At 50.0% G+C, this 10,348-nt stretch overlaps 1 protein-coding gene across 1 annotated transcript; it reads left to right on the top strand.

The window, feature by feature from the left end:
- The first annotated feature begins 1,272 nt into the window (after positions 1-1,272).
- Positions 1,273-2,249, top strand: LOC119285291 (quinone-oxidoreductase QR2-like). Its single transcript, XM_037564527.1, has 2 exons — positions 1,273-1,408; positions 1,485-2,249. Exons 1-2 carry the CDS (start codon positions 1,386-1,388, stop codon positions 2,074-2,076), a joined length of 615 nt encoding a protein of 204 aa, XP_037420424.1. The 5' UTR covers positions 1,273-1,385; the 3' UTR covers positions 2,077-2,249.
- The last annotated feature ends 8,099 nt before the right edge of the window (positions 2,250-10,348 follow it).

The following is a 10,348-nucleotide window of genomic DNA, read 5'->3' as shown; positions in this document are numbered from 1 at the left end:
TTACCACGTCCTTTGCATCAAGCCGTCGTCCATATCCCGCACCTTCAAATCACCTCCCAAGCAACGCCACCAGACCTTGTCACCCTCCGCACCGCCTCGAGGCACAACCGCAATGCCCAGATCAGGCCACACAAACAAAGATTGAGGCCCAATCTTAGGTCGTGATCTGGCGTGCAAAAATTGCAAGTCGAAGGCAAAGGGGGACATCCAACCAAGGAGATGAGAGAGGGGGAGCCGAACGGGTCTGCCCCGCTGCCGTTGTCAGCATTGACTGCCTCCTTCGATGACGGCTGGGGAGAAGGTCAGCGGTGGTGGCCTTTAGGGATGATAGTGGGGAAGGCCTTTGGAGTCGTCCTAGGACCTGCCTGGGAGGCAGGCGTGCATGTGTTCACTCACGCGGTCCTCAAAATTGGGAGATAGTTTCACTTCTCCCGACTATCAAGCTTGTCCCTCATGGATATTTTTATGAATATCCAAAAAACATCTTAATGTGTGATCCCATCACACACGAAGGTTGGTCCTCAAAAAGGTAAAATGAAAAAAATGCATTACATGTCAATTCTAGAAATTGCACCCAGGTGATGTGGATGCACAACAGCATGCCTACTACTGAGCTAAGTCGACTTAATGTGCAATCTCTCCGTCACATACTCACTCCATCCCATAATATAAGAACATTTTTTACACTATATTAGTGTCAAAAATATTTTTATATTATGGGACGGAGGGAGTTATCCTGTGATGCATAGTGGGAGTTATCCTGTGATGCATAGTGTGCATCATCGATGCGTCGCTCTAACTTAGAAATCAAACGCAAATTCAAGGTTGGTGAGGGAGCGGCGGCCGCCGGCGGAAAGCCTCCGACAGTCACGTATGAGTTGGTGATTCACATAGTACGTGGTGCAAGCGTCATGCTGAAGTAGTTATACCATACGAATATTAATTTGGTGTCTCACTTTTCATCATTTCTCGGACAAGGAGTATTTTCTCCCTTTTCGAAAAGATAAGTATTTTCTCTACATTTGTTCTTTTGAAAGAAGCTTGCGAGGACGGTGGACGTGCTTACGTCAGTACGGACGCCATGGTTACGCGCGCAGCTCAACCAGCTGATGCTTTGGAAGTGTCCAGGTTCTTTCTCCACCGGCCACACTCATTTCTCAACCCAATAATCAATGATCTCCATTTTTTAATTAGCAGTCGCTCTTTCTAGGACAGCGCAAGGAGGATTATCTTAACAGTATTGAATCAGTTTGATGTACTCTATAAATACCAGTGCCTCCGTGTCTTCTTCCTTCACCAGCCATAGCCATAGCCATACAGCGACAACAAGGAGAGCAAATTAGAAACACAGATCAAGGGGAAGAGAACTCCGCAGCTGATCAGCAATGGCGACCAAGATCTACATAGTGTAATGATCCTCTTCTTAATTCTTATTGCCCCGGCTGGTAGCAGATTGATCTGATTTCTGCTTATTATCTCTGCAGGTACTACTCGACCTGGGGACACGTCGCTACGCTGGCGGAGGAGATGAAGAAGGGCGCCGACTCCGTCCCCGGCGTGGAGGTCACCGTCTGGCGGGTGCCGGAGACACTGCCAGAGGAGGTGCTCGGGAAGATGCACGCGGCGCCGGGGCGTGAGGACCACCCCGTCATCACGGCGAGCCAGCTGGCCGAGGCCGACGGCATCCTGTTCGGCTTCCCGACGCGGTTCGGCATGATGGCGGCGCAGATGAAGGCCTTCTTCGACTCCACCGGCGGCCTCTGGCAGGCGCAGAGCCTCTCGGGCAAGCCTGCGGGCGTCTTCTTCGCGACGGGCACCCAGGGCGGTGGGCAGGAGACCACGGCTCTCACGGCCGTGACGCAGCTGACGCACCACGGCATGCTGTTCGTGCCGGTCGGGTACACGCACGGCGCCGGCATGTTCGCCATGGACGAGGTCAAGGGCGGCAGCCCGTACGGTGCCGGCATCTTCGCTGGAGCCGATGGCAGCAGGGTGCCCAGCGATGCCGAGCTCGCCCTCGCGGCGCACCAGGGCAAGTACTTTGCCGGCATCGCCAAGAAGCTCAAAGCCGTCTGAACTCAGATCACGAGCCGTGTCCCATGATTCATATCAAGTACTCAATCAGTACAGGATGATTTGACACATCATTTTCAGTGGAGCAGATTTACACAATTCTAGACAATTTAACTGTACTGCATTTTAATTTCTTGTTTGGACAAATAATACAATTTCTTGTTCTGAGTGGAGCATTCGGTCTTGGTTTATTAGCCCCTCATATTTAGGGTCTTATTTTAATCATAATTTTAACTAATAAAATATAAATTATATATAACAAAAATGATATCATCGGAAGCTATGTTCAAATATGAATTCAACGATATAATTTTTGTGACATGCATTACATTTTGTTCGTTAAATCTATAATCAAATTTTGCTATAAAATACAAACAAGACCAATAAAACAGGACGAAGGTAGTATATACTAGCACAGAAGTTAACAAAATATATTGTTTCTTTTGGTTGTGGTACATAGGCCGCGTGCCCACAGCCTGCGATTGGCCGCATCGCTGGCCACACGATTTCCTCATCGCCGGTCGTTGCCTTGGATCTCACCATGTGTTGTCCTTCCCTCCCCTCGCATTGCCTACAAAGAAATATTACCCTTCTTACTTCTTACTCCCGCATGAAGCGTTTACCTTAGCTGCTCACATTGTCGGTGCTGCCCCGTTGGCTCGCAGCACCCCACTTGCATTTTTCGCGCCGCCACCCTAGCACCACCTATCATCGCGACCATTGCTGCCTAGGTTGGTTTTGCAGCAGCGAAATGTGCTGTTGGCCCTGCAGCAGGTGCCCCCAACCTTGTAATACCTCTCGCCCCACTTTGTGTTCGCATACAAACACATCATTGTGTACTTTCGGTATCGAAGGGACCTCGTCAGGAGCGTGATACGCAAGACACGTTGGTGGACTTTTGAGCATCCAAAACCCACACACTTGGGAGGGATCCCGTAAGGGAATGCGAAGGTTGTGGGTTGCCCTAAGTCGACTTGATTGCCCCTAGGGCCTCGAGGTTCACTGCTCTGCAACACAAAGAACAACGAAGAAACAGAAAAAATAAAAAATGAGAAAGATATAAAAAAATGTAAAGATAAAAAGTGGTAGGTTGGTTGATCGATTGTGTGCCGTTCCAATCCGACGCTACCTCTCATCTACATATACGAGGCGACGAGACTTCCCATGCAAGAAAAGGACTCCAAATCTGATCCAAATCTTTCTAAAATTAAGCTAACTCGGAATCTCGGATTTTAATATGGGTCTGAGAAAACATCTTGGTTTTTGGAACCCACATGCCACATATGATCTCATATTGAAATGACCCAAAAGGAGAAGTTGTTTGCCTCAACAAGAGGAAGAACTTTCATGTTGAACTTGTTTCATCCGTGGCAATCATGAGTACTAAATAGCTCTTGCCATATAAAAGACATGTATGACACCATGTCTATAATTTCAATTGTATTTTTAACTTTGGAGGTCACATATTAACTCAAATGGAGATGACCATAAAAGCAATGTTTTATGTTCCAATGCTACTGAAAACTTCATGTTGACCACCTTTTCGTTCAAGACAACCTTGGGGGACCGAATAACTGGTGCCATGTATCAAACATGGGTGTCTGGGGTCGGTCGCTAGATTTTTGTCATGGTCTGGTCTTGACTGTTTTGGATGTACAGTTTTCATAATACCTTGGATTGAGATGATTCAAAAGCAAAGTCGCTTGTCTCAATTATACAAAGAATGTTCATGTTGAACACTTCTTCATTTGAGGCCATTTTGAGGATATTATCATGCAAGCCTAAAGGCGGTGTCAACGCATGCACCCTTTTTTTTTGCAAAGCTAGTGTACCAAATAATAATTTGTGTCGACTTAGTTGTAAGGATGGTGTCAACACTCCGTCGACCATTTTATATACCAGATGATCCATTGCGCCATTAATGCAGAGACCAACTACAATCGAGAAGTTAAATGTACTATTTGAAACATAAAGCGAAAGTTAAGTAAACTAGTTGAAGAGACAATTAAGTAAACTAATTGAAAAGACAAACTGTAGTCATCAATACAAAGACGTTTCCCGTGAAGATATGCAAGTGATTATATTTGTATTGTGTTTGTATCTATCATGTATATTTAGCAACGATTGAAACCCATCTCCTTATTTCGTCGGCTAGAGCAACCCAACATCTGGGTCCATAAAAAGGTCGAGCACACCCCCATGACACATGACTCTGGCCGCTTGGCGTGTAAACCACACCTGCTCATTGATCGTGCTCTTTTCTAGCCCGTGAATCGTCTGGTTGGTTCACCGCTGCTTGTTGTGGTGCCAGTTCATTTTGCGCCTGGTAAATATAGTTAATATGTTGTTGGACGTTACCTAGACTGACGCAAGAACACAAGTCGTGCTAGTTGATAACCCACAAGTATAGGGGATCGCAACAGTTTTCGATAAGTAAGAGTGTCGAACCCAACGACGAGCTAAAGGTAGAACAAATATTCCCTCAAGTTCTATCGACCACCGATACAACTCTACGCACACTTGACGTTCGCTTTACCTAGAACAAGTATGAAACTAGAAGTACTTTGTAGGTGTTTTCGGAAAGGCCTGCAAGAAAGTAAAGAGCACGAAAATAAAACTAGGGGCTGTTAAGGTAAAGAAGCAACTAAAGTAAATATAGCAAGTGTGAAAAAGTGATGGTAGGAGTTGCGAAATTGTCCCTTAAGCAATTGACTACTTTACTAGACCGATAGCAAGTATTATGTGGGAGAGGCCACTGCTAGCATATCATCCCTGACTTGGAATTCCATGCACTTATGATTGGAACTATTAGCAAGCATCCGCAACTACTAACGTTCATTAAGGTAAAACCCAACCATAGCATTAAGATAAATTGGTCCCCCTTCAATCCCATATGCATCAATTTCTATGCTAGGTTGAAGCTTCTGTCACTCTTGCCCTCCAATATATAGTCCTATCAACATACAACTAACCCTAGGGTGTGATCCACGTGTCGTGGTTCTAAGCCTGACAGTAGAGTGGGGGGTAGGTTTGGAGAGGCAAGGTCCTAGCTATGGAGAGGTTGTAAACACAAGGGATGTACGAGTTCAGGCCCTTCTCGGAAGAAGTAACAGCCCTACGTCTCGGAGCCCGGAGGCGGTCGAGTGGATTATGAGTATATGAGTTACAAGGTGCCGAACCCCTCTGCCTGTGGAGGGGGGTGGCTTATATAGAGTGCGCCAGGACCCCAGCCAGCCCACGTAGGAGAGGGTTTAAGGTGAGTTAAGTCTGGGGCGTTACTGGTAACGCCCCACATAAAGTGTCTTTACTATCATAAAGCCTACTTAATTACAGGCCGTTGCAGTGCGGAGTGCCTCTTGACCTCCTGGTGGTCGAATGAGTCTTCGTGGTCGAGTCCTTCAAGTCAGTCGAGTGGGTCCCTCGTTGGTCGACTGGAAGGCGACTTCTTCTAAGGGTGTCCTTGGGTAAGGTACTTAGATCAGGTCCATGACCCTACCCTAGGTACATAACCCCATCATTAGCCCCCGAATGGATTGAGGCTTCGAGTGAGGAAGGAGTTGATGTCGTTTCCGATTAACCTTTGCGCTCTGGTCGTGCGTTGTCCTGGACCAAAGAATCTCTTCGTCGACAGTGAGAAACTTGTCTTCAGTCGACTCGATCCATTCTATTCTTGCGTCGAGTGATCTTTCGGGCTTCGACGATCTCCGAGCGACGGATTGCCGGAAACCCCGTGTCTGACAGACTGATCTGCTGTTCGCGGATTCCGCGGGATGCGAAATTTGGGGACGCGCGTGAAGCGGGGCGGACCGCGGCGTTCGGATGGGACGGGACATAGACGCCTCGATCTCCGCGCCGCTTTTTTCGCCACGTATCCCGTCTGCATAACTGTTCCTGGATATGATTAGATCGACCGGGCCCACCTGTCATCCACTCAGAAGGGACCTTATAAATGCGCCCGGCGAGGATTTCTGTACTGTGCCTCAGCATTCTCTCTCTCTCTCTGCTTCCTTCTTCCCCGCCCAGCGTGCTCGCTCTCACCCCCGCATCACTTCCCTTCGCGCATCTCGCCGGCAACCATGGCCAAGGAGAAGACGGCGGCGCTGGAACGTGCGAAGAAGGCGTCGGCGTCGAAGAAGGCAAAGGGGAGATCCACCAGCCGCGGCGGGTCCTCGTCCAGATCCCGCCTGCCGAAGGGCTGGGTCCAAGGAGACTGGATCCAGTCGACCATCACAGAGAATGACCTCCTCGACATGGCCAACGAGGGCTTGATCCCTCATGGAGCTGCGAGGCTTCCGGGGAAGGAGTGGCAGCCCCAGCCAGAAGAGGGTGAGTGTGTGCTCTTGGCCACCCATGTTGATCGTGGATTTTCCTTGCCGCCGAGTGTTTTCTTCCGTGGCTTCTTGAATTTCTTTGGAGCGCAGCTCCACCACTTTACCCCAAACTCTATTGCCTATCTTGCCGCGTTCGTGTCCATGTGTGAGGGTTTCCTGGGTTGTCGACCGCACTGGGGTTTGTTCAAACATATATTCACGTGTCGCTCTCAGACCGTGAAGAAGGCGAGCCCAGGTGATGAGAGAACCCGAGTCGTCCAAATGTGTGGGGGTCTGGGGATCCAGGTGAGGAATAAGAGCACCTTCCCGCCCATGACCTTTCCCGAGTCAGTCAGAGGCTGGCAGTCGACCTGGTTCTACTGCCAGGACCAGTCGACGCCGGGACAGTCGAGTGGACTCCCACAGTTTACCATGGACCGAGTGAACAAGCCTTCCTCTCTGAAGTTGATCCCGGAGGAGAAAGCTGACGTGAAGATGTTGATGGAGCGCGTGGTGCAGTTGGTTCGGGAGGGAGTGACGGGCATGGACCTCCTGGAGGTCTTCCTCAGGCGTCGCATCCAGCCCCTTCAGTTCCGGAGCCACTGCATGTGGTTGTACTGTGGGACTGAAGACGAGACTCGAGTCCATCCAGAAGCAGTCGACGATGTCACTCTGGAAAGATGGATGGTAGCTGTTACCGGGAACAAGGACAACCCACGCGGAGCCAGAAGGATTACTCCACTCGACCACCACAGCGACCCAAACAAGGTACACTTGCTCTGCTCTCCACTGCGTTCTTGTCGCATTCATTTCTGTTTACTCTGCCGACTGGTCGACTGATTCTTGTCTTGATATCTGCTAGGCCCTCACCGAGCTGTACTCGATGCCCAATGGGGCACAAACTCCGACTGAGGAGGGTGAGGCGAGTGGGGGCGAGAGCCAGGACGAGGAGGAATGGGACTCGGACGTTGCGGAGAATGATGATGATGATGACGATGATGGCGGTGATGAAGATGACGTTGAAGACGAGGAAGAAGAGGAGGAGGAGGTCGTACCACCGCGCTCGGAAAGGCGGTCGAAGCTTGTCCACGACCCTTCGACTGAACGTGGTAAGGGGGTTGCGACCGCTGCTCAGTCGACCAAACGCCCTCGGACCACCTCTCCAGTGCCGACTGAAAAGGCGCCGAAGCAGCCCAGGGCGGCCTCGTCGAAGCCGATCAAGCTCCTGCCGAAGATGAAGGTGTCCATCCCCACCATATCAGGGTAACCGTGCTGCTTAAGTCTTCTTATTTTGTGTGAACTTTGTCTCTGGTCGACGCTGAAGTTAGTCGACTGATCCTTTGGAGTTGCAGTGCTGCTACTTCTGAAACCTCAGCCCGGGCTGATGACCACGAGATGGAGGACGCAGCAACTTCGAACCCAGGTACTGTATTCTTAACGCCGTTCTTAGTCGACTGACTCGCGATCTCTGATCCTGATTCTTCTCCGTAGCTCCACCCAATACTGTTATCAATCTCCCTGATGATGATGAGGATGAAGAACCACTGAAGCGCAGGAGGAGTAGGAAAGCGTCCGCCAGTAAGGTACCCCAGGATGTGACGGCGCCTGAGATTCCGACTGCGGAGGAAGGGAACACCACTCGACACCCGGTGTCCTTCGCAGATCCATTGACGAGTGCTCAGCAGCCCTCCCTCTTCACAACGCACCACGTCCCGGAAGACCAAGCTGGCGCGGCGAAGGAGGCAATACGCCAGGCGGGAATCATGATGGAGCAGCTGAAGACCATCCGGGATGCGAGCCAGGCGGCATATGACGCCAGTTCTGCCCTCCAAAGCAATGTTCAGGTCAGTCGACCACCGTTTGTTCTGTTGGATATGCTACCAAAAACTTTCCTTTCCGGGATTTATAGTAGTCGCCCAGTGGGTGTGTCGATTAAACTCCGTGTTAGCGGGGGCACGCTGAGTGCACCCGCTGGGTGTAGTCCCCAAGGCTAAGGTCGACTGCTGGCAGTCGGCCTTAGGCTTTATGCTGTCAATCTTTCTGTCAGTCGACTATGTCGACTGGATTTCACAAACCGGTGGGGGCACGCTGAGTGCACCCACTGGGTGTAGTCCCCGAGACTGTGGTCAACTGCTTGCAGTTGATTACAGTCTTAAAGAATACATCTCCCTTCTTTTTTTTTTGAGGTCGACTGGTCGACTTTGTCTTCAACAGGATTAGTGGGGGCACGCTGAGTGCACCCACTGGGTGTAGTCCCCGAGACTACGGTCGAATGCTTGTATTCGGCTGTAGTCTTAGAAACGTGTGTTTTTCCCTTTTTCACTCGGAAGTGGATTATATTTGACGTTTAGTCGATTGGTTCTTCGCAGAACTCTTGTGATCTTGTGGCTCGCTACTCTGAGCTGGAAAACAAGCACACTCAACTCGAGCTGAGCCTGAAGCTGGTTCAGGAGAAGCTGACAAAGGCAAAGGAGGAGACCGAAGGTATGTTTGGTGAGATCCTGACGACTGCTTTTCCCCTTGCTTGTTTCAAAATCTGATCTTGATGTAACTTGCAGGTAAGGTAAGGGAGGCCCAACAGAAGAAAGACCTTGAACTAGCTGAGAAGATCAAGCTTGCTGACGAGAAGTTAGCTTCAGTCACCAAGCTTGAACAAGACAATACCAATCTGAAGGCTGCTCTTGGGATCGCCAACAAGGAGGTCAGTCGACTGAAAACTGATAAAGCTGCCCTGACCGACCAAGTCAGCAAATTGACTGGGAAGAAAACTGATCTGGAGGCCTTCCTGAGTGGTCTTGCCAAGAAGTTGTTTCTTATGCTTGAAGGTAAACCTCTATGCTTGGCAAACATTTCCAATTGTGGTTTTTCCATTCGACCATCCCCTTGACTTAGTGATCATCCTTGCAGAATTTTGTCAAAACTTTGAAGAAGAAACTAGCCGGCTGGAGCCAAACCTCGACCCCGTCAATTCTCCGGTGAACGACGAAGTTGCCATGGATGTTTTCCGACTGGAGTCTCGTGTTGCAGCTGTCGTGGACTATCTCGCAAGGCTGAAGGCCGCCACATCTCGCATCGACTCGACGCTCTGGCCTGAGGAGACACTTCAGAATGACCTTGAGTCGCTGATGGCTCGCTTGAACACGATCCCTGGTCGAGTGCAGGAATGGAAGAAGTCCTCGGCTCGGTGTGGTGCAGATGTCGCTCTGTGTCTGGCCCGAGTCCACTGTAAAGATGCGCGAGAAGAGAAGCCGGCGGCTCTTCGGGTGGCCAACACCAAGAAACACGACTTCAGGTCCTTTATGGAAACTTTCCTTGCAGCTGCCACTCGGATCGCCGACGGAATTGACCTTGATGAATTCGTTGCACCTTCCAGCCCTCCACAGGAGGGGTAAAAAACTTCTTCTGGCTCGACGCTTTAAATTTGCCTCGGTATGCCGAGTGGAATTGTAACCGGTAAACCTTAACAGGCTTAACGCCTGAGCACTTTCGGTTCCTTTAGATATCGATTCAAACTTGAATTTGGTGCTTGAACATGATTGCCTTTGGATCGAAATGTATTTTGCAGGTTCAAAGCAAGGAGCCTTTACCGCAATCGACTTATTCTTTAGTCCACTTAGGCGAGCACTGGGCTGCGGCTAAGCCTCCGAGTGGAAGCCTGGCTTACCACTCGGTAGGATTTCTATAACTTAGGCGAGCACCGGGCCGCAGCTAAGCCCCCGAGTGAGAGGTTTACTCTTCACTCGGTAGGATTTTGATAACTTAGGCTAGCACTGGGCTGCAGCTAAGCCTCCGAGTGAGAGGGTCGCTCTTCACTCGGTAGGATTTTTATAACTTAGGCTAGCACTGGGCTGCAGCTAAGCCTCCGAGTGAGAGGGTCGCTCTTCACTCGGTAGGATTTTTATAACTTAGGCGAGTGCTTGGACTGCAGCTAAGCCCCCGAGTGAGAGGGTTGCTCCTCACTCGGT

Source organism: Triticum dicoccoides, chromosome 4A (assembly GCF_002162155.2).
Source record: "Triticum dicoccoides isolate Atlit2015 ecotype Zavitan chromosome 4A, WEW_v2.0, whole genome shotgun sequence".
NCBI classification, from domain to species: Eukaryota; Viridiplantae; Streptophyta; class Magnoliopsida; order Poales; family Poaceae; genus Triticum; species Triticum dicoccoides.
Note: the sequence above shows the minus strand (reverse complement) of the source record. Positions and strands in the feature narration are given on the sequence as shown.